Genomic DNA, 24,712 nt, shown 5'->3' with positions numbered 1-24,712 from the left:
AAAGAATACAAACTGTTCTCCTTTCTTGAAAGAAATAGGAAATAAAGGAGCAAATAAAGAGGGACTGCAGCTATATAGACCTTAAATCTGAACCCCAGATTTCTTAGGAGACTGTAGGGTCTTTGTGTGTGTGTGTGTTGTTGGTGTTAATATCAATTCATTTAAAAATATGAAAGTCAAGTCGCGTAGACTGTGACAGCGAACACAACAAAAGGTGCAAGCGGCAGACAATGGGATGTGCTTGTACAGATATTGTAATGATGCAAATGAAGTTGAGGGGACGAGCTGCCTTATTATGTACATAAATACACACCGGCTCGCTGTGCCATCCGTGAATGCAGGAGAGGGAGAGGGAGAAGGGGAGGGAACGGGGGAAAAAGACCAGCTCGAAAATTGCTGCCAGGTTTAAACTGCCTACCCCTGGCAACCCCTCTGCTGGCCTGCTTATGCATTCACCAGCCATTTAGACCCTTTCCTTCCTCTTTATTCACATACATGAAGGCGAGCTAGGCAGAGGCGAAAGTGTGGTCACTATTAGCGGCTCCAGACCTGCCTGCGCCGCTGTCAATGAGCCCAGGAAGAGAGAAGACCCCCAGCCCCCCAGGAAAGAACGCAGTGGAAGGAGATCAAGAAGCACCAGAAGAAAAGTCACTGTAGGGAAAAGGTAAGGGTATTACAAATAATAAACGCGTGACAAAGTGCCCTGAGAAACGGGGCTGGGACTCTGCTTCCTCGGGCTGTAGATTAAAAACCTTTCATTTCGGCAGAGGGGGGAAATGCCAATTGAAACAGAGAGCTTTGGCTGCGGAGGTGGGGAGCTTACTGCATCTCTTCCTCACCGGGGCTGCGATGAACTGGAGAAAGTGGACACAGCGGGGCTCCCAGGGAGACAGTGCACTTGGACAGGGAGAGATTGTCCTTGCAGCCAGGTGTTCTTAGCAAGGGGAGATGGAGCGTTGTTTATTACAGACTCTCCCCTAAACCGCCCCTATGCATTTGTCACTGGCCGCTTGGATGGAAATGCAGAATATTTTGGGTGTTGTTCCCAAGCCACTCCATGAGGGACCCGTCTATCTAAAGAGTGGCCACTGCCCAGTGACAGAGAACAGCTTGGCGTGTCAAATAAAGAACTAGTGCTCGGCGTTTTAAATAAACCAGTCTTGTCTTTGCAGATGATTTAGGAGTTGTTTTTCCTCTTCCAGAACAAATCACAGAATTTGTTATTTCTAAAAATGTGCAGATCTACTACATATCTGGTGGGGGAAAAATCGTTCTCTTTGCATGGTTGCTTTATAACACGGCTGGTTTCTTATTTGAACTAGCTGCAAACAGGTAAAGCCATCCTTAGAAAATTTAATAATTTACAGACCAAATTTACTGACCAAATGAAGCGATGCTTCAAAGAATATCTAGAGACATACAGCGCGGAAGAGTAAGCTCCTATGAAATAATCTTGTTCTCATTCACACTGGAAATGGGTGGTTTTTATCGGTTTTGAAAAACATTTCACCCCTAGCGAATAGCAGGCTCAGAGATTAAAATAAACCAAGAGGGTTGGAAATTGAGAAAGAGCTGGTAGTTTTCTGTTTATAATGTAAACCTTGTGTCCCCAAATTATCTTGCAACTCAGGTATGAAAGAAGCGATCAAAGATTCAAACTGCTTTGCTGGTATATTTATATATTAGATGGATCTAGGTCGGAAACTGATTTCTAATGAACAGTGTTTTTTCATTCTTAAACTCGCAGTCACTTTAGAATTCCCAGATACTTTCTCTTCTAATAGACTGGCCCTATTACAGCTAAAGAATGAGAGCGTTTTAAACGCCACATCATCCTGCCAAACTATTCCTTTCGCAAAGAGGGAAGAACACGGATTATTGCGATGGCCCAATAAACAAACTAAACCAAACCACCGTGAATTAATAGCAGTGAATCTCCCAGAATTAAGTATGTGTCTTTATGGCTTATCATTTTTTAAAAAAACAAGCTCCACTTCGGAACCTTTATTTCTTTTCACCAATGGGGGGGTTCAATGTTAAATTGACCCTCCTCCCACACGCCTGACCCCGTCCTATCCCCCCTCTCTCATTGTTGTCAGATTTGTTAATAAAAAGATGCGAGGGTTTGTTCTCCCCTGGAAAGCCCCGCATCTCCGCCGGCCCTGGGTTCTGCTCCGTTTGCACCTGCCTAACCAGGGAGCCTTTGCAGCCCCAGTCCCGTGCAGCAGATTTACACAGCTTTGCATGTTTTAAAATTACCCAACTATAGGCTTCAACCGCGTTTTTTTCCCAAGGCAGCTCTTCCACCCCCACCCCACCCCCTTTATTCTCCTTTTGCTGTGGGGTGCAGAGACTGGGAGAGAAATCCACCCTGGAGACTGAATGGCTTTGAGGAGATTTCAATAAGAATAGTTCGGGTGCAGGATTTGGAGCCAGGGTTGGCTTGTTTGGTTGGAGAGCGAGAAGCTGAAACAAGGGTAACATCTTTATTAATTTTTTTAACTCAGATTTGGCCATGTCCAAAGAAACTGGCAAGTAAAACAGCTGCCCAAATACATAGTATCATTCCAATGATTAGTTATTTTAGATAGATAGATAGCTAGATAGCTAGATAATCAGTTGTCGCAGACAGCTAATCGTACCAAAAACTAAATATCTGGGTCTGAAACTGACATCGAATCGTTCTCTTCCAGGGCCCGATCTTGCAGCCTTAACTCAGGCGATTTCTCCATGGAAGTGTTGTTGCCTGAGCAAGAACTGCAGGATCGGGCCCCAAATATCTGACACCCGAATTGACATCGAAATATGCGTCCAGAAAATCGAACCCTGCAACGAAATCTTTGGTATGAGAGTCCCATAGACCGTCTACCATTACAACAGGGGAAGCAGTTATTAATTGCACGTATTAATTATTAGTAGTACTATCCTCGTTATCGCTGCAGTTGCTGCATTTTGAGCAGAAGTAGGTTTGGCAATTTCCAAAGCTGTGTGGTGGTGCTGGGGTTTGGGGCTGCCTGGCACGACCAGGTCTGGGGCAACAGACTCTGGGCTGGAGCATACACGGTACTAACCAAGGTGGCTCAAGTAAGGGATGCCCTGCAGATCGTTGTGCCCAGCGCCCGGGGTGAGGAGAACTGGGGAGCCAGTGAGGCGACCAGGGAAGCCAGACAAAGGTTCCAGGGCTGGGGAACTTTACCGGGATGGACAAATTGCAAACAAATTGCAGGGGAACAAAACGAATTTACAAGTTGTCAGGCGCGTCGAGAGGACAGGATCCAAACAACCAAAAAAGCCAGGAGGGAAAACAAGAGCCAGGAGGGGTGACCCAGTAGGGAGTGAAAACTCCCATGGAGCAATGGGCAAAATATCCGATCTGAATCACCTGGCTGGGGGGAGGGGAGGGGGGCATCTAGGCAAGGCTTTTACAGTAGTTAAGAAGAGTACGTGGTCGGTGATTTATTCCCTAAATCGCTCTGTTTTTATGCAGCTTAAATGGGGGCCCGCGGTTAAGAGGTAACTGTGTCATTTTATAACCTTCTTAGCCAGCATTAAAAATGTACTAGTCATGCAGGTCGTATTTTAAGAAAGAAAGCAGGAAAGAAAAAGAAAGGAAGAGGAACACTGGGAAAAGTCTGGAGAGAAGGGCTGGAAAGTGACTGCTCGTATTTCTACCCAAAGACTCCCTGTAGCGGCTAGGCTCTGAACAATGATTAGTATTTTAACTAACAGCAGAGGACATAATCACGACAGTAACAAACGCGGCGGTGCCTTGCTCTGCCTGGCAGACTCTCGGCGGTTCCCCCTCCGCGGGGTGCGGAGCCGATCCGGCAGGACCGCCACCGGCCGGGCTGCGTGTGCGCGCGGGCAGGGTCCCCCACTTCCCCGGGCCGCGGGGAGAAAGGCTCTGGCGGGCTCTGTACCTGCCGCAGCAGGCTGCGGGGCTGCTGGCTCGAGGGCTAACCCGGAAGAGTGTGTGTGTGTGAGTGTGCCCCCCTTTCTGACGCCAGTCATACGTGTTTCTATTTCTGTACCTGACTTAGCCAGATTGCTGGAAGACTCGGGGTTGCAGCAGCCCCGGCGAGCAGCGAGGCGGCTGTGCGTTACATCCACAGGCCTGCTTCTTCTCCCCCCCCCCCCCCAGCTCCAGCGCAGCCGGCTTCCTCTGCCTCCCCCCCCATACACAGACACATCCCACTCTGCACCCCATGCTGCTGGCACTGAGGATCTGGCTCCTGCTGCTGCTGCAGGGGACGGGCGTCGCGGGAGACCACCAGCGGCCCTCTCAGCAGTGAGTACCTTGCATTGCGCTCCGCCAAGGTCTGCACGGCGACGCAAAGGCGCCCCCGAAGCCTGCGTGCCCTCCGACAGGGCTCGTGCCCTGTGCAGCCCCTCTTATCTCAGACCCTGTAGGGGTTAATTAAGTGCGCCTCTCTCTCGCTCGCTCTTTCCTCCGTTTTTGATGGCTGCACCAATTAGTTGCACAGAGGAAAGGACGAGAAGAATAGGGTTACAAAGAGAGGAAAAACTTCTGCTGCCCATGGGGTTTGCAGTCAGGGTGAGTGAAGTTTAAACAAAGAGGAAAGTCGATGCGGTTGCAATTCGAACAATACATCTGAATGGGAGAGCGACAAGGCGAGGCTAGGAATTTATGCTAAATCATAGTCTGTGCTGTGGTATGTTAGATGACATGTTAGTGTACGCCACTGTACCTAGCACTTCACCCCGGTGAAGCAGGATCGGGGCACAGAGATTGCAGCTCTGATGGCTGGGGCGGAGTTGGGGCGAGAGATTTCTTGTATTTACTTCGCGGCGGCGTGGTCTGGCGAGAAACCTTGCCCGTGAAGAGTTTACAGATTGCGATAATTATTATCCGTTGTAATATTTATATCAAAGGCGTGAAAGGAGGTAGGAGACGGCCGGAGTTCCCTCCTCGCCTAATTAACAAGATAAATGATAGGAAAAGTCCAAAACTGCCAAAAAGAAAACTGTCACAAAGGGCAAGGCTGAATGTTCTCGGGTACCGAACCGCTCCCCATCCGCACGGACAGGCCAGGGATTATCAGACAATTAGCTCCGCCACCGCTTTCCTCCCCAAACGTTCAGTGTCCACATTCTGTTACAGCAGAGCATGGGGATTTGGTTATTTCCCTGTTGAACCTTTGCCCACTTCTTGTTGTTTTTAGAGTCTGGCATAAGGTCTCTTAAATTGAGATTTCGTCAAATAAAACAGGGGCAAACCTTGAGGGCATGTAAATAAACAGTCTGCGTGTAGGTCTGGGCACATATGTTTTCTGCCTTCGAATATATTTGCGCTTTGATCACAGTCACAGGTGTCTTGCTACATCAAATGGCCCCACTAACTGTTGCTAAAACATGTTCCATCCCCCCCTTAAGGAGATGACATCACTTGTCAATCAAATTAAAATAACCAGCTGTGCTTCCAGATCTGGAAGATCTCCCTTTAAAAATTACAACAAAAAATTAAGGTTAGTAAAACTGTTGTATAAAAAGAGATAAAAAAGCCAGCCCTGAGAGATAGACAGCCAGTCTGAGGAGAAAACTTTATAACTCATAAGAGGCAATTCTGTTTTACCAGTTTTCGCTCTCACTAGATAAATCCACGCAGATCTATCTATCTATCTATCTATCTATCTATCAGAAAGCACAGATAGCTGATTTATCGGCTTGTCTGGAAAATATACAGAGAAACACTTGAAAATAAAAGGTGGGATTTGATGTTTGGAGTTCATCCTGACACAATTCTTCCTTTTCTTTTCTCAGTTGCCATACCCTGCAGACTATGGTATGTGCAAAGAAGGAGGGCGATTTGTAATGCATTTGGCGTACCTTGTGTTTGCATATAACAGCCAATAAATCTAGCAATCTATTGGAAGAGGCTATGGAATAGAGATGGGGGAATGCAGGGCCCACGGAGTGACTTCAGGGACTGGAGCCGGCTGGCTGCAATCCTGCAGCTCACCGCCCGTTCAGGCAGATTCTCTCCAGAGAGGACTTTAATAAAATTGACAGAATAGTTGTTTAACCAGCCGTGTGAAACAGGCTGAATCTCAGCTCCAGAAGATTAGTTAAGCTTCTGCGCCGAAGGTCCTTGTGCGGGTTAGTTTATGTTCCGATGAGCGCATTAATTAAATAAACGTCCCCAGCATGCAGCTTTACTCCTTTGCCCCCACGGTGTTGCTGCAGTGGGGGCATTTAATAACAAACCCACCCTAACAAACAAGACCGAAGCACTGAACTGCCCTCAACGAGCTGAACAAGCACTTTGTAAATCAGCGGAGATCACTGAACCTGGAGTTCTCAAAACACGTTTGGAATCGAATTCATAATGATCTATTAAAGCACAATTTCCACACACCCACCCTGCGCTCAAGTAAGTATCAGTGGAGGTGGATCTGTAATACAGACAGGAGTTCTACGCTGTGTCGAGCGATTTCGCTGGAAAGAATTAAACCGCCTTTGAACTCCTGTATCCCGCGGGGAAGAGGTATTTTGTTTTTTTAAAAGGGAGGAGGATTTTATTTGCTGTTTGTTGTCAGGAGTTTAAAGAGAAGAGCGGGAAAGCGCGATTGAGGGGTCATCCCGAGGCGGCGGAAAGTAGTGCATGGGAGCAGTGCCCTGCAGATGCTCAGAAGACATCATGAAACTTAATAATACATAGAGACACTCATTAACAATAAGAACCGGCCGATGGGAGACCATGACTTTCCAGGAAAATAAGAGGCTAGGAAGAAGGTGCCCAGAAGCCTGGGCGAGGTCAGTAAGAGTGTCAGAAATACCCCGAAACCATTGGTGGCAAAGGAAACCAGTGAAGGATTTCTGTTAGCGACATGATCCAGTCCCAGAGAGAGGCGGCGGAGGGACGGACAGGCAGGGCATTCGGCTGGATTTTGTATTTTCATTTCTGCGGAGGAAGCGGCACCGTGTATTTCCCCACCCCCAGTGTATCCCCAATGCCCCGCGGACGGGTTGGGTTTTTCCCCTCCCGCTCCTTGCCGGCATGTGAATGTTGTAGGCAAGATCTGCAGAGGAAGCAGCGAGCTCCCCTGGCTGCAGGGAAGTGGCAAGAGCCGGCTGCAGGGTAATCTGACACGGGGGCTTCAGGGAGAGTTTCCCGGGCAGTTTTGGGGTCTGTCGCTCCATAAATCAAGCAGCCTGATTAATCTTTACAATTTGTCTTTTAAAACAAACATGAACGAATTATCAGCTCGTTAACTGCGATTTTATCACCTGCCTAAAACAAACAGCCCCCCCCCCCAACGCCGCCTTGCCCATTGCAGCGGGGAAATAATTAAAAAGGTTGGTATTAATTAGTAAGAATGCATTCGGAGCGCATTAACGCCGGTGTTAATACGATCGCATTAACAGCCCAGCCATTGCGGCGAACTCGGATTCTTCCCCACACTTTCGCGGGAGCTTTTGCAATCACGTTCTGCGGGGAGCTGCTGGATGATCTGTGATTTTTCAGTGTGAAATGTTTGTTCGGATCTGTTAAAACATTCTCCCAGCAGCCCCCTCCCGGTCAATTTTGCAAACGGGGGCAGGAGAGCATTTATTTCTAGTAAACAAACGCGGTGAGATTTGTTGTTCCCTTCTGTTGTTTGCAGTTTGATACTTGGAAGTAAAAATACCTGATCTGAAATCGCCTTATTTTCATTTAACAGATCGATTTGGGTGTGTGAAAAAATATAGATAAGTTTTAATTATTTTTTTAAAGAGGTTGTCACCTCTCTCCCTCCTTCACACCCCAGGCCTGGTACAGAGCCTGCGGTCTATACAGCCTGATATTGGAAGATCATATCTGCTAAAGCGCCCTTACACCAGAATCCGAATAAATCATCCAGGAATTTCTAATACTGCCGAGTTTATCTTTGGGTCTATACTGTACTAAATCCTGCACAGGGGGCTGCAGTGGCAAGCTTCTAATTCAGTCTGTAGCTATGTCAGGGTACGTCTCTCCGCGCCCCGATTTCACCGGAGAGTGTGTGTGTGTGGGGACGCTGACAGACTTCCTCGTACGATCCCTTCTCTCCTGTTTTAATCCCTTTCACTGGCTGAAAAGAAACGGGAAGTGTGTGAGTGGGGGGAGGGCGGGCTGGGCGAGAGGGGTTCGGGGAGGTCCCACGCCTGGGGACCGCGGGCAGGCAAGGGGAAGCCCGGAAGGGGGGAGAATCCGAGGACATGGGGAGGTGGTGGTGTGAAGACGGGGTTAGGTTCAGGATTCTGGGCCCGGGTTGTCGCACAGGATGCGGGCTTGGGGCGAGCTCCCGGCCGGCCTTGGCTCAGAGCCGGGGCACAGACATCAGCAACCCCCCCTCCTCCCTCCCCCCTCCCCCCCAGCAGAGCTGGGCTGGCTGAGCCCGCGGGGGGCTGCGCTGTGTTGCCCCAGCTAGCTCCGAGCAAGCCCAGTCCCGGCCGGCGCAGCCAGACCTCCTGTCTCCAACCCCCGACCCCTCCCGAGGCCGGGCCAGCCCAGCCGGCTGCAACTGCATCGCGGCTCCTTTCTGCGGCTCCCACCCCGCCGGGGGGCTGGGGAGTGCAGGGCTTCCCCTCTCCCGCAGGGGCCGGCGGCGGCACATCCTCAGCCCGGCTCCCCCGACCCGGGTGCTCCCGGTCCTAAAGACCCCGAGCAGAGCCCGGGACCGGAGCTTGCTGAGCTCCCACGGATCCCCCACGGCCGCGCGGCGCCCACCTCCCGGTCTCCGGCTGCAGAAGCTGGGGCCGGGGCCGGGGCCCGGGGGATCCTGGCAGCGGAGCTAGGGCGCAGGAGTCCGGCTCGCCTTAGTTTTCCAAGAGGGGCAAGGAAGCCCGCCGGGGGGGGGGGAATCCTAGCCCCCCCCAGTCCCCGCAGCCCCCTGCCCCGCAGCCAGGCCCAGCCTGCAGCCAGCGGGGAGGAAGATGCCAAAAAAGGGGGGGGCGGGGAGGCTGTTCAGTGTCTGGCCCCCGCTTGCCTTGAAAATCTGGACTTGTTTTGTCTGGGTGGGAAGGTGGCAGGGACGGAGGCAGGAGCAGCAGAGGGGGCAAGGCAGGAATTGGGGGTGTCCGGGACCCCCAGTTCCCAGGGAGAACCCGCCCCGATTCGAGGAGAGAGGGGTTTGTCTTGTATTATTATTATTATTAAAAAGTTCATTTCCTGGCGAATTTGGCAGCGGCGGGTGACGTCAGAGCCCCGGCGTCTCAGTGACTGGGGCCGCCTGGCTGGGGAGAAGCAGCCTCCTATTACCCAATTACTGACTGTCAATCCTCCGAGCCGGCCCCCCTCCCCTCTGCAGGGAGACCTTCCCCTGCACACCCAGCCCTGCCCTGCGCTCCGTGCGGGGGGGGGGTGATATAGCCTGGTCACCCCAACACACCCAGCCCTGCCCTATCCTCGTGTGTGGTGTGGTGTTTTTTTTTTTTGGGGGGGGGGGCGTTATAAAACCTGGTCACCATCACCACTGGCCTACACTCTGTGTGTGATCATATAAAGCACCCCCTAAAACACACTCCTGCCTTACATTGTGTGTGTGATTATATAGTCTGAACACCCCCACCACAAGACACCCTACATTGTGGGTGTTGTAGGATTATATAACTTGATCACCCTCCCAATCCTCCCCTAACCACCACCCCCATGGGGGATTATATAATTTGATCTAATCAAACAAATAATCCTGAGGGGGTGGATATCCCCACAGGACAATACAACCTGATCACAACCCCCACCCCAACACACATACATCAATTTTGCCTTACAGTGAGGAGGATCTACCCTCCTTCCCTGTCAAGCATATTACATCCTGCTCACAACATCTCCCCTCTCTCCCCCAACACACCCCTCTGACCTGGTGCAGTGGGGGGACTCCCCAGCCCATGATATAACCCGATCATAACTCTTCCCTGTCCCCCAAAGCATGCAAATCTCGCCCTACAGTGTAGGGGAGGTGAGGAGATGTACACCACCCAGAATGATACAACCAGATCACACACACACCTCTCCAAACCAGCCATCATCCTCCACCTCTTCCATTGTGACCTGGAAATGAGTTGGTAGAAGGAATAATAAGTATGGAACTTACACATAAAGTAAGGAATGTGACAAGACTTGGGGCCAATCTCAAAAACATCTCCACAGGGTCCCCTGAACCCACTTTTCTTCCCTAGCATAGTCTTCATTTCTGAGGTGGATGGGAGAGAGAGGCATTTGTCTTGCTTTGATTCCACCATTGAAATCTATTCATGTCAACAATTATTTTTCTGCATCTAGGAGATAAGAGGATTTACAATAAAATGAAAACAGCTTTTAAAAAACAACCAAAACCTATCAGTCAATTAGTTCTTTTTTAATATCAATATTTTTAGGGGTAGGTAGGGACCTGGCCCACACCATGTTAGTCCTAGTTGTATTTTCCTGTGGCCCTGTTGTTCTTTGCTGCCTCTCCCTTCTTTCCCCCTCCTCTGGAGTCCTTTTCGCAGTACACAAGCAGTCAAAGTGGGACCTTCAAACTGTGATAAATTAATTAGCTCCCTGCATAAAAAGCCTGTTGATTAGAACTGCACTTCTCATCCGCCCTATACCAGGCGGGTTGAAAGCCTCCGCTGCTTCAAACGGACAGAAATACGTCAAAAAACCAACCCAAAACAAAGAGAGGGTTTATAAAAATGAGTTTTAAAAAGGTTCTGGATGAAATAGCACTGTAGGGCTCCGAGGGCCAGGACTGGTCCCCTGCGCTTCAGGCTGTTTATTGTCTAGTACAAACATACACTTACTTAAACAAGGGTGTTTTTTCCCATTATCTGGGTGTTTCCTAGATTTGTAACGCTGTAATGTCGCTTTGGGCCTGACCATGCTTTCGGCGCACAGCCCAAACTCACAGGCAAGTCAGCGAGCCCAGCGCCCGCATTACTCAAGAGATTTCAGGGAAAGGTCCCAGGGAAGTCCGGGGGGGCTCTGCGCGAGAGACAAGTCGCCAGGATCGGGCCCGAAAATAGACAACCAACGACTACCTATAAAACGAATGACTCAAATGGATTTTTGGGCTCCTAATCCCTCTAGTTTACACGTCCACCCCAGGTGGGCTCCAAACAGGCTTGTGCGGGTTTATTTTCATTTTAATCTTATTTTATTTTGCTGATTCAGTTCTTTCGAACTAACAGGACGGTAACAATCCGGGACAAATCAGACATCTGCTAACGGCCCGAATCCGGGGTTTTCGAACATTTAAAGTCCTGCTTCGGGAAAACTAGAGTCCTGGTTAAATGAGAAACGAGTCCTGTATTAATGCAACTGGCTAAAATAACCTGCATTCGTTCCGAGCAAACAACCAGAGTTCACTGGGGCAAACGCATCACGCTTAAACGTTTAGGAAAGAAAACGAGCATGTTCCTATCAAATCTCTACCTATCAAATACCTTTTCTGTTTAGGAGCCGGTTCCACCGTCCTTACTCACACAGAATACCCATTCACTTTAATGGGAGATTTTGTCTAAGGAGAGCCTGCACGATCCGATTCTGTCTTTACAGCGTACTCCCGATTGAGGTTCACATTCCAATCAAATAAACAGATAAACATAATTTTGCCTTAATTGTTTTTTATAGATTTGTGAGGCAATTAGCAACTCAGTTAAAACGGGTTTGTGAGCGTCTTCTAACAGGCTGCTGCCCGGGCATCTTTCCTGGGAGAGCCTCCTGACCCACTTAGGTGCCCCCCCTTTCACTCCTTTGGTGCATGTATTTCGATCCCCAAAACTGGTTGGAATAATTTGTTCATAACTTTATTTTGGAGCGTAGCGGGGTATTTAACGTTAGCCGCAAACAAACACCAGCTCTGCAAGACAGGCGGACCTGGATGCTGCTGCGGGGAGGGGAGAGTGGAAGCGGGGATAGCGGGAGGTGGGCGGATGGGAGGGGGGGGGTCTTTTCTGTCCTTGGCGGGTTCAGCTCTTTTAAGATGTTTGGAGTAAATTAGGGGAATGTGGAGTTCTGGGGCCAATGGCAGCGCGAGGCTGGGCGCTAGGACGCTGATTGGCTGGGCGGAGGTTCTTAGCCCTGCGCGTCGCCCCTAGTTCATGTCTACTGAACTGAGTCCAGCTGGCGCCAGGGCTGACATAGGATGCTTTGGGGATGTTACAAAAAAGGCCAGAATAAGTGGAGCTTGCCATCTGAGTAAGAACCTCCATCCAATCCTCCTCTTCCTTCTCTCTCTCTCACTCACTCTCTTCTGCATTCGCATCCTCCAAACAACCATCCATCACCACCCCTCTCCCACCCTCTACACTTACAACCCCAGAAAGAAACTCTGCAAACATTTGGAATTAGATTCACTCCACTTGGAAGGACTTTGTGTAAGTATGTTGGGGGGGGGGGAAGAAGAGCTGGGTTTATTCTGCAGGGAAATTGCCTCTGAGCTGCTGCTGCTTTTTCTTCTTCTCCTTCTCTGAACATTCCTTTCACTTTTCCTTTTCCCCTTTTGCTTTTGTGTCAGTTCGAGCTGGTATAAGTAGATGACATGAGACCTCCTGGCTTTACTTCCCCCCCCCCAAGGCAGCTGGAAAAACTCTTATTGACGTTTGTAGAAAAGAGGAAACCTTTTTAAAAAAAGCTCTTGAAAACAGATGCTGTTTATTTGGGGGGCGGGGGGAGGTGAACCCAGGGTAAGAACTTGTGGGGGCGACGGAGCACAAAGTGAGACTTTTTTTGAGGGGGGGGCACAAAGAGGGACTTCTCCTACCCCCGTTTAGCTGCATGTTGGGAATTGCGGAATTAGATCAAACCAGATGGAAAATGCAGAGGGTGACGCGCCTCCCTTGAATAGCCATGTAAAGTACTAACCACTCCTTTCCTCTTACAGGTGGTGTCCCGGGCGTGTCGCAGGGAGCCTCTCGCCGCAGCTTTCCAGCTAAGAGAGAGGGACACGTTGGCTTCCCCCCCCGCCCCCACCCGTCCTGAGACAAACACGAGCCACCTGCCGTTTGTATCATTCTGGTTTTAGAACCGACCCATCACCAATCCGTGCCGGCTGGGGGTGGGCTGGGGGATTCAGCGCCGGCATGGAAGTCGCCACCGACCAGCCTCGCTGGATGGCTCACCACGCCGTGCTGAACGGGCAGCACCCGGAGACGCACCATCCAGGACTGGCTCATAACTACATGGAACCGGCGCAGCTCCTACCTCCGGATGAAGTCGATGTCTTCTTCAATCACCTGGACTCCCAGGGCAACCCCTACTATGCCAACTCGGCCCATGCCAGGGCCAGGGTGTCCTACAGCCAAGCTCACGGTAAATCTGCACCGGTCTCTCCCCCCCTCCCCCGCAGCTTACTTTCTCCCCGGGTCCTCTGTGGGCTTGTGCCGGGCGGGGAGTGATTAGAGACCAGGTTTGTCTGGGGGCTGCTTCAGTATCACTGGAAAGGGAGAGCCGAGAAAAGGGGCTCGAAAGGGAAGCCCGGGTGGACTTTAACCCTAGACATAACCGATGGGGGGAGGAGGGGGAGGAAGGGGAAATAGACTGAGAGGGTGGGTGGGTGGGTGCGCGCATACAGACCAAAGAAACTTCCTAGTCCCGAGACACGGGCACTTCCCGGATATGAAATACAAACTAATTCAAATCACAGGTAGATTTTATTTTGGGGGGACCGGGGTATTAGTAGCAGCTGAGAAAGTGCTCCCCAAGCCTGCAGAGCCAGTGGGTTTTTTCTTTTTTGCGGGGGAGGGGCTGCTCCCCCCGACACTGTGCTTTGGTCGCTCCCCAGGCTGTGGCTGCTGCTTTCTTTGCTGTTAAATCCAAGGGGCAAGTGGGTTGGGAGCCTTTCGGGACTTGCAGGGTGTTGCTGGCGCCTGGATAGGGAGAGGAGAGGCGGGCATGGGGAGCCTGCGTTGTCCCCCTGTCTCGTCAGGGCACGTCTGCTGTGAACCATTCACCCCAGCCACAGCGCTGCTCCGTTGGCTTGGGGATGGTGGGTGTCCTTGTGCGGGCGCTGGATCTCCCTCCCCGGCGATCTGGCTCTGGCTCTGGGCGCGTCCCACGCGGAGAGCACCGGAGCTGAACGGCGAGCCGCCGCTGGACACTTCCCCGGCCCCCTCTGCGCAGGGCAGGCCTTCTGCCCGCGCCCCCCAGCGCCCTGCAGGGCCCGTCTTCCTCGCCGGGCTGGCCTGTGTGATAGTGAAAACTCCCCTCTCCCCACAGCCCGTCTGACTGGGAGTCAAATGTGCCGGCCTCACCTGATCCACAGCCCCGGGATCCCCTGGCTGGACAGCGGCAAAGCGGCGCTCTCGGCAGCCCATCACCACAACCCGTGGACGGTGAATCCCTTCACCAAAGGGCCCCTTCACCCTTCCGCCGCTGGAGCCCCCGGAGCCATCTCCGTGTACCCGGGCAGCAGCACCTCCAGCACGGCCTCGGTCTCCTCGCTCACCCCGGCCTCGCACTCCGGCTCCCACCTTTTCGGCTTCCCACCCACCCCTCCCAAGGAGGTGTCCCCGGACCCCAACTCCAGCAGCGCAGCCTCGCCCTCCTCCTCCTCGGCCGGGGCCAGGCAGGAGGAGAAGGAGGCCATCAAGTACCAAGTGTCTTTGTCGGACGGGATGAAGATGGAGAGTGCCAGCCCGCTGAGGACCAGCTTAACCTCCATGGGGGCCCAGCCCTCCACCCACCACCCCATCCCCACCTACCCCTCCTATGTGCCGGCTGCTCATGAGTACAGCAGCAGCCTCTTCCACCCGGGCAGTTTCCTTGGCGGCCCAGCCTCCAGCTTCACCCCCAAGCAGAGGAGCAAAGCTAGATCCTGCTCAGGTAAGCCCTGCCACTCCTTGATCTCTGCGGCGCCTGTGCGGTGTTTGCCTGGGGGGGTTGGTTGATGTCGCGGGCAGTAGGGGGGTGTTGTAGGTCAGGTTTGTGTATGTGTGTTTTTGAGGAAGGCTGGAATGCGTGTTACATGATTCTAGTTTGGAAAAAAAACCCAAGAGGACAGCTTTTTACATGCACTCCGATGAGGAGGTTAGGGTGGATTTACTTTGTTGGCACCGAGATACATCTTAATCTCATCCCCCTGGATTTTTTAAACACGCTGTTGTTGGGGCAGCTCTGAAAAATGGACCTAGCTTTTCTGTGATTAACTGCTGGTAGGGCAAGCAGCCTCCTTAAAGGTCTAGTCGACTGGCTCTCTGCTCTGCATCAGTCTCATGGCAGGGCCTAAGGGACACAGTAATCCCTACAAGAAAAAAAGCTGGCAGATCTAAATTATGCAAATACCGGTTTATACAGCAAAATCTCACACAGAAAAAGAAAGACAGTGGCTGGTTCTAGTCACTGGAAATTCTGGGCCAGATCCTGCACTCTTTTCTTCGGTGAAACTCCCATTGACTCCATGAGGGGAATTTACTTCTGTTTCCTTGCAATAAATTTGCACCTTCATTAATAAGAGAAAAGGCCAGTCGTGCGCTTTTAGCATTGAGCACACATTCACAATTGAAATTACCAAGCCAGTTGCTTAAAACTGAAGAGGGCTTGATTTCTTTCAGATCACACAAGGAGCAAAAGTTCAATAGTTTACACACCAGTACTGAGGACCAAAGATACCTAGTAAACGCCAATTTAAAGCAACTCAATAAAAACTAGAAAATGCGATCGGACATGATTGTTCTCTGCCTCAGACCCATCCCTGTTTGCTAAAAACGGATGGCAGAGCTTCACTCCAGTTTCACTCCCTCTTCACTCCAGTTTTCCCTAAAAGTGTCTTCTGAAGCCAGCTCCTTCAGTGTTGGCTCAAGTTTTGATCTCACTTTCAAGTGTCCCCAGCTGAATATCTAGACGAATTAAGTCAACTGTATGTTGTTCTATTCACCTAAATCATCTTCCCCGTTTGTCTTCCCATCGGTGGAACAAAATAAAAGTATATATTTGGGATAGCGTTTTAAAGCCACCTTTAAACAAAACTAAATATGTGTACACACACCTCTATTTGCTATTTTGAAAGCGGCCATTAATTAAGAAACCTGATCTCTTTTAGGAATTTTGCAACAAAAAGATCAGACATTTTACAATATCAGCTCTATTTCAAATTGCTCTTTTAAGGGATTTTTTCTCCAGTGTTTGAAATGCGGCTGCTGTTTTCTTTTTTTAAACCGTGAAAAGAAAATTTAAAATAGAGTCCCCCCCCCCCCCCCGACTGCTTTTAGAAACAGCTCGAAGAGTCACGGCAGAGAAATGGATCCTTAATGGCCTTTTTTGGATCCCTTAGTTCTCGAGGATTTTATTAGATGGGGGAAGTGAATGATCTTGATTTTTTGTTTTGTTTTGTTTTGATGGGAGCCCCCGCGCATGAAACTGGGGAAAGTTCGTGACCACTCACTGTTTTTGTAGGGAAACTAAGACTCACGACACGACGACTCCTGCAGCTTCCTGCCCTAGGAGGGACAAAAGCTAGGAACGCAGAACTCCCCTCATTTTTCACTGCAGACTGTGTTGTTTAAAAGCCACCCACTCCCTAGATGGAAGGAGACACAAGCCCTGCTGAACTCCACAAGGCCTGCTCCAGTTACTAGCAAAAATAGTTTCCTCTGCAGTTAAATACTGTACAATTTGCATAAACTGTGTTAAGAGAATTTCCTATATTAAGCAGACCAGCCCTCAAACCATCAGGGGCAGTGAACTTTAAGCAAATAGCTTTCTGAGGCCAAAACAAAAAGCAACAACAACAAAAAAGGCAGCAAATATCTAAGGGATTATATGTGGTATTCTAGTTGGAGATACAAGATGGGTGAGCTAATATCTTGAATTGGATTTTGGGTATTTTTAAATGCTAGTTGGGCCACTGTAGAATCAGGCCTGTGTTGCCACTCACCAAAAATTAAAGTATTCAAACAAATGAGGAAAGAGTAGGAGTCAGATAAACCTCTCCACCAAATCAAAATTTTCCACTTAAAAAGTAAAGTACAGAAAAAAACCTGTTTTTATAAGTTCCAGAGTGCCTGCTTAGATACAGTTTTTTCAAGTGTTGCATTTCAACCAGTTTTGCTAAATTAAAATAAAAATACTGATTGAACCATTTAGATGCTGTATCCACTTCCAAGCTGCCCTGCTTTATTTTAGGATATTGCAGCACTTGCAGCAAAGTGTCTTTTGGCCCAGATACCCCTTTTCCTTCAAAATTTTCGCTTTGTGTGTGTGTGGCGGGATATATGTGATCTAGCCATAGAGGTGCAATAGATATGGCAGGGGAATGGTGCACATTACATGGTAAGGGAGCTCTTGTTGTTACCGAAATGATACAAGTGCCATTTGACACAACAAGAGTGTCCCTCTTTCTCACCTTGCAGAGAGAGCAACTGGTTTTTGATCACAACATAGAGTGCTAGTTTGTATTAGAGACACTAAGGAGAGCCTTGCCACATGTACTGTAAATAATCAATGCTGTCTAATTATGCTTGAATAATGCACTGTTTTGACTTCTGGAAAATGCCTAAAGGACAATGCAAAAAGCTTTTGTGAATTTGTTTTTGAAGAAAGAAATCCGGTTTCTTCGTGTTTCCATTTAGAAGGCAGAGAGTGTGTGAACTGTGGAGCTACTGCCACCCCTCTCTGGAGAAGAGACGGCACTGGGCATTACCTGTGTAACGCCTGCGGGCTCTACCACAAAATGAACGGTCAAAATCGACCACTCATTAAACCTAAACGAAGACTGGTAGGTGTCTGTCTCTGCTGGGTTTGGGGATAAATTATACAAAGGGACCACACGCAGACCCACCCATGGTGTGTCTCACTCATCTCCTGTGCTTCAGACCCCGCATGGATGCTAGATGTTGTATTGTACATGAGACTTATGTCACTCAGAGGTCACGGCATAGCCTAAGGACAGATTGCAGGGACTCCACCCATAGCAGCTACATGCCAAGGTATAGAATGTAAGTAGGCTAGCAATCTCGATTATATTCCTACACTCTGTTCCTATTGGAAGATATGGGGCATGATGTGTAGCTGTGTTTCTCCTTATGAACACACACTTTGATCCTTGGATGACAGCTTTCATTTGATTTCTCATTTATTTGGCCTCGTGGGGCAGTTCAGAAGTGAAAGGGTTACAAGCGTGACTGGACTCCAACATGTACTAAAAAAAAAAAAATTCCAGCCCAAAAAACAAAACAAAAAAATCAAATGAGTCAAACCCACTGCTCCCTACTTAATAATTATTTGTATAAAGGCCATGAAGTAATTTTCACTCTTCTATTCCATGACAATATTAATATTGGTTCCCTCCTCAGACAATCCCCTAATGTGTTTTTTTTAACCCTATTATTTTTCCATGGAGTCACCTATACTTTGTATTTTCATTTGAGTGATTAAAAAAAAATGTCCTTTCTAAGCTCCTGGTAGTAGTTTCCTATCCGGATATCTGTACGTTAAAGATAAGGAAACTCTGTGTATCTGTTTCCTGACTCTAAAAGCTTTAGAGAGTTTCTATAGGCAAGGCATGCCAGTCATGCTTGCTGTTTTGAAATTTCTAATACACTTTACTCCACAAATAATGTGTAAAATGCTAAGAATAATAAATATATATATTTTGGAGCCATGTGATTTATAGTCCCTAAATCTCTTGGCCATTTTGGGGACATTTTACTGGCCTGGGAGGAGGGAAGGAGAGTTGGTTTTAATGATATAATGCTGGGATGGGATAAAGAGGATTTCTGTAGTGAGCCAGAATTTCAACTATGCAAGCTTCTTAATGACTTGCTTTCCTTCTAAAGTGACTGACACATACAGAAAAATGTTAAGACAACAGTGTAACATTATCTGAAGTGCTTGCCAGACTGAATGGGACAGGCCACAGAGCTAAGCAGCATAGTTTAGTATCAATAAGCCATTTCAAATATGCAAACATAGCTCTTCACCTTCGAGTGGGCTGGGAAATTGCCCGACTTAGCTCACTGAAAGGAGTTTTGGGGAGCTAGATTTTTTTCAGTTGTGTTTTTGTTAAATGTTATATTTCCCCTGTGATTCACTCCATTTGTTGGGACTGGAAGAAGACTGTTTTCATTTACGGGTTTATTAATATTAGGTTTTTTTATTGCATGTCAAAATGACATTGTCAAGGCTTGAAGGCCTAAAGTTAGTTGTGTTTTGGTTTGCTTACATGTGCATGCACTAGGGTACAAACTGCCTCAGCTCTGGCTTTTGGCTTTGTTCTTGCAGGCTGGCAGGGGGACTGAAATAAATAAATCTCCATGGCCTGATTCTAGTCTCACTTTACTGAATACTCCTCTGCCTTCAGTGGAGTTACTTCTGATTTACACCAGCATGTACTATAAATAAGAGCAAGATCAGGGCCATAATCTTCAGAGCAGGGCCAATCTATGGTTTGATATTTAGCCAACTCTCCAGCAGAGCAGATGGGCAGAGGAAAATGCATTACGAGGTGCATAAAGCCCTGATCACAGAGAAAACCCAATGTTCTAGGATGTTATGTTGTAGATTCTCCCAGAAGCTCAATGCCTTGAGAGGAGCATTGCTGGGGTGCAGGAAGGGATGGGCAGTAGCTTGTCCCTAGGATTTTTGTAGCCAACTGTAAAAATCCTTAGGGAGCAGGGCCCCCAAAAAATTAGCACAATATAGGTGTTTTATAAATAAATATTTAATTCTCAGAATTCTCTGGGTTGTACAAAATGGAATGTATTCTAAACATTTCCTAGAGCATCTTTGAACCTTCCTAATAAGGATATCGCCCCAAAATACGGGGTGCATTTTGTCTATTCCTAACATCTTCTGAAATGCCACCCTTGTCCAAGGATGTGTTATTGTAGGGTCTCTCACTCAAGTGCTTATACTGAAATCCACTGGTCTTTTGCATGCGTTTACATTTTTCCTATCTTGCTGTTCTCATTTGGGAAGGCTGAAAGGTTCCCTCTGCCCCACCACGGGTCAGCAGAGCAATCTGATTAAAAGCATCAGAGTTTAAGAGAGGATATTTTTGGGGCTTATCAGCCTAGAAAATGAATAGGGATAGAGGCAGTAGCAGGGGCAGCACAATCATTGCTGAAAGGCATGAGACTAGGTTTGCTAAATATTTAACAAAAGTTGGAGCTGGTTTTGTTTTCTCTTTCACTTGTAAATGGAAACTGACATTTTAGTGATGGCTATGATAAATACGGCACCCATCTAAGTAATGTAGCTGGTTTTCATTGCTGGTCACCTTTACAGGGACACGATCAGTTTAAAAATCATCGTCTAAACGTCCTCCTTTCTTGTATTGTGCTATAAACACTGTTGGTGCTTAACGAATTCGTAATAAGAATATTTTAAAAATCAAAGTGATCTTGAATTTATGTGGAGCATTACCAGGGAAAGCTTTTAAAAACAAATGTATTTCCCCCACTCCCCTCTGCCCCTTATTAGTGCTGTTTAGCTTTTGCATTATTTTTGTCTTGGACAAGGAAAATAGACTACTCAGCTTCACTGTCTGGTTTTCATGCAGTAGCCAAATGTTCCAATATTTGGGTGGCTGTTACGATGGGGGACCATTTAAATACAAACAAGCAAAACCCGAAGGGGGGGGGGAAATCAAAGCAACACTTCTCTGACCTTTCTGTTTTGTAAACAGATTTGGGATTAGTTACAAATCCTACATATTGGACCTAAATTGACCTTTAAAATGGGCTTGTTCCAAGTATACGCAATAATTTTCCCTGTCTTTTGGTTAGTCAGCGGCTAGGAGAGCAGGGACCTGTTGTGCCAACTGCCAGACAACCACCACTACCTTATGGCGACGTAATGCAAACGGAGACCCAGTTTGTAATGCCTGTGGACTTTACTATAAATTGCACAATGTGAGTATTTGCTTGTCTTGTGTGTCTCTGCTTGCTTAGCTGGGATTGATGCTTTAACTGGATGGCATGCACTGGCCTTTTATTGGTTTCAGGTTTTTTTTCCTCCCTCCCAGGTTCCCCTGGGGACTCAGAGCCATTCTTTGTTGGCATAGTGATGCTAAGTTCACTGACATTACAATGTATTAGCTTGGCTTCTAAAAGCTTGGGCAAATCAGGCAAAATAGAGTTACAACACTAGTTTTAACTAAGCATGTTGTTTGCGCTTTCTCTCTCCAGCAATGCAGAGGCCATTTGAAATGGATTCTGTGCAAAGGTTAATCCCAGGGGGAGGTATCCTCTGTGCAGAATTGTCAAGTTTTTTGTTTGTTTGTTTTTAATAGTAAAGATTGTATTTTTTTAAAAAAAGAATGAATTTGGAGCAGGAATCATTCAACACATTAGAACATTATTTAAAATGTAAGTAACTGAGGTTGCAGCTTTCCTAGGAAGAGACCACTCCCATTTTAGAAGTGAATTCAGGTCAGTGTGTGCTGCCTTGTTTGATCTCTTCTATTAGGAAATGAATGGGGGGCAAAGGGTAAGCATAAGGGAAGGATGGCCATCAGCTGCCAAATTCAGTCCAACTTGTTTTCATGTCTGGGGTTTGTGTGTGTGGCTTCATTAAATAAATCAATATAAACAAGAGAGAAACACCATTTTGTTTGGCCAGAAAAAGTTCTCTGTCCAGGAAAACACACGGGGGCTGTCCAAATATTTTCCTTTTTGCACAATAAGGTCATTTTGTCTGCATGAGCCTGATTTTCTCATTTCTTGCAGGTGAACAGGCCATTGACCATGAAGAAGGAGGGAATTCAGACCAGGAATAGGAAAATGTCCAACAAATCAAAGAAAAGCAAGAAAGGCTCTGAGTGTTTTGAGGAACTGTCCAAGTGCATGCAGGAGAAATCCTCTCCATTCAGCGCCGCTGCCCTCGCCAGTCACATGGCACCAATGGGGCATTTGCCACCTTTTAGCCACTCTGGACACATCCTACCAACACCTACTCCCATTCACCCATCTTCCAGCATCTCATTTGGACATCCACATCCATCCAGCATGGTTACAGCCATGGGATAGAACCTGAGTATCAAGAGACCCACACAGAGATTAAGAACACAGGGCTCTGTCTAAGATGACACTGAGTAAGGAAAGATTCTGCCAAGAGGAGAACATAGGGAAGGAAAAAGGGGACCTTGCGCCAATGTGGTTGAACTCTTAGGGTTGGACTAAAACCCTGCAATGATGAGTCTGCTGCAGAAATGCTTAATGGTGCCTGTTATGCACTTTGCCCCTCAGGTATAAGGAAAACGAAGAACTCACTTGTTTGATACCTGCTGGCCCAGCAGAAAGCAAAGGTGGCAGAAGCAGCAGAAGACGGATGCTGGAACTGGCTCTCCTTTCTCTGTTATTACTGTGAATATTGTAAAGAGATAGCAGCCTCCAAAGGCGGAGCAGGCTGGCTGGTAGCCACCCATACTGGATTTCTATGGTGGACTTTGTCTGGGGGAGAAGGGGTGGGAAACCAGGACAACTTTATAAAAACTTAATTTTTAAAAGGAAATCAGACACAGAAAGTCATCATTTATTTTGCTCTTGTTTTCCAAAAAGAGCCTCAAACCTTCTGACTTGCATGATTTTGTGCCTTTTTTGGGGGGTGGGGCGTCAACCCTGCTAGAATAAACACAGCTTTATAATGGGGGGGAGGGAAGTGTGCGCTAACCAGCCACCCCTTGATTGTCTTCATCAACATTACATACAAAAAGATCTGTTAGGGAAGGGATGAGAGAGAGGGGAAAACAAAGCAAAAATGTACCTGGAATATGGGAATGTAATGGGCCCAAGATGTGGATTATTTTGACGTAATGCCTGCATTCTTTTTCTTAACATGAAAGATTTTATTTAAAAAAAAAAATGCTATTCCACAAACAGCGAAATAGGACAAATCACTAAAAAAAATACACTGTAGGGAACAACTCTGTGCCAGGTGGAAGTAGCTAGAGGAGGTCTTATTCATCTGTCCCATCTAACTTCTAGGAGTCTATCAGCAACGAGGGTAAGGCAGAAAAAATCCCATTCAAACCCTTTGGAGGTTAAAGCGTTTTGTTCTGCCTTGTGGGCAGCTGTTGCTTAAGAAACAGACTAGCTGCTTTGGTAAACTCACCATAGTTTGGCTACCACATCCATGCAAAGCCAGAGCGTGTGCTATCTGTAGGCATCCAGGCTACGGCACAGTTCACACCTGGGAGTGAGGAAGGGCAGAAAGTGGATTAAGATCACTGGACAAGAGAAAGAGAGAGAGGCAATCAGTTTCAGCTTCACATACCCTTCAAATCCAAGAGGAGGCAACAGCTGAGGCGTTGAGGGACGGTAACTGTTCCAAGGGGGACAACTATTTCCCATAGCACATTTTATATCTAAAAATAAATAAATAAATAAAAAATGAGTCTCCCATTATTAAACCATATTGTACGTAAACAACTGAAAACAGCTATTGCCAATGTGAAGTGTATTCTATTGATTGTTGTGACCTGATGACTCTCATGAAAACAAGCTCCAGTATAACATATGATGTACATATTTAGCTATACTTCTGATGAAAATGCCCCAGTGAGCAGAGGGGTTTGATAATGTAAACTGCGTAAGCTTAATTCTGTGACAAGCTTTTTCTTTTTCTTTCTTTCTCCATTTTTTTTTGATCAAGCCAATTGTATCTTACTGCAAAAGTTCTGCTTAAAAACGAACCCACATAAAAATGGATGTACATTTTTTTCCTAAATAGGTAATTGAGATATTTGATAATGAAGTAAGGACCAAGCAGCCATGGAAATCCTGCTTTCCTCCTTTTTCTGGTCTGTGTAAGGTGCACTTTGTAAAAGTGGAAATAAATGAATGGGGCGGGGGAGGAGGGAATTGGTTGGGAGATGCTGTAAGAATTTTTAATTTACTGAGTCAAAATTTGGTCTTTTTACTTTTTACCTGTTACTATGGTACAGTTGTACATTATTTGTACCCAGCTCAAATTTCTGCAGGATTTGGGGGGTGATGGGTGGGGGGAAAAGGAGTGGGTTACTGATACAGTTGACAAAGTGCAATATATTGTCAGTCACTGCAGCGTAGACAACGGCAGTCAAGATTTAAATTATTTTGTACTTGTATCAGCATAAAAGTTCTGCAGTATTTTCTGTTTTTATTCTTAATTTTTTATTTTGCTTATTTTTGGATTAGTGAATTAAGTTATTGTTAATTATGTACAACATGTTTATATATTGTCTGTAAAAAGTGTATGCTTTCCTCATATTCCTTCAAGATGAATACTGCTAAAAATAATAAAATACCTTTTTTGTGAAAGCAGTTGTGCCCTGTTTCATGCAATCAAGTTGGTGTGTGTGTGTGTGGGGGGCTAAAATATTACAAGGGTGATTATGACCAGTGGAATGATTAGTTTAAAATTTGTGAGGCTAGATTATCAATATGTTTTAAAAGCTAATGGGTTTAGAGAAATAAAAACAAACTTTTGAATGTTCACATATCAAGGAGCATTCTCAGGGTTGTATGTTATCATAAGGAGTTCAATGTATTATAGACTCTAAACCAGTTTAGCACAACACCAGTGTTTCTAACAACAAACTGATTTTTAAAGTTTAAAATAATAAATCCTTTTAAAAGTGAAATTGATGCTGAAGAAGGGCAGCATTTTGCTTCAAGAATATCCAGTGGTTTGGTTTGGTTCTTTTGCTATTGACTTAAATGGGAGCAAAAGCAGGGCCTAAGTTTGATAGCCCTAGATACTGAAGTTCTGTGTCCCTAGAACAGGCAACAGAGGGGGACGCTTCCCTGAGATACTGCTCTGCCCCGGTGC

At 47.2% G+C, this 24,712-nt stretch overlaps 1 protein-coding gene across 5 annotated transcripts; it reads left to right on the top strand.

Annotated features, from left to right (window-relative positions):
* The first annotated feature begins 399 nt into the window (after nucleotides 1-399).
* Nucleotides 400-24,201, top strand: GATA2 (GATA binding protein 2). 5 transcript variants are annotated; one of them, XM_084634725.1, is made up of 6 exons: nucleotides 400-664; nucleotides 12,849-13,276; nucleotides 14,183-14,788; nucleotides 17,500-17,678; nucleotides 20,689-20,814; nucleotides 21,631-24,201. In XM_084634725.1, the coding sequence occupies exons 2-6, from the start codon at nucleotides 13,048-13,050 to the stop codon at nucleotides 21,928-21,930; spliced, it is 1,440 nt and encodes a 479-aa protein (XP_084490851.1). In that variant the 5' UTR covers nucleotides 400-664; nucleotides 12,849-13,047; the 3' UTR covers nucleotides 21,931-24,201. The 5 variants fall into 5 exon arrangements, with proteins under 5 accessions (XP_084490851.1, XP_084490852.1, XP_084490850.1 ...); XM_084634726.1 differs by lacking the exon at nucleotides 400-664 and adding an exon at nucleotides 4,271-4,288; XM_084634724.1 differs by lacking the exon at nucleotides 400-664 and adding an exon at nucleotides 12,078-12,163.
* The last annotated feature ends 511 nt before the right edge of the window (nucleotides 24,202-24,712 follow it).

The sequence above is a fragment of the Lepidochelys olivacea genome (assembly GCF_965140295.1).
Source record: "Lepidochelys olivacea isolate rLepOli2 genome assembly, chromosome: 7".
NCBI lineage: Eukaryota > Metazoa > Chordata > Testudines > Cheloniidae > Lepidochelys > Lepidochelys olivacea.
This window is presented reverse-complemented; position numbering and strand designations above follow the sequence as displayed.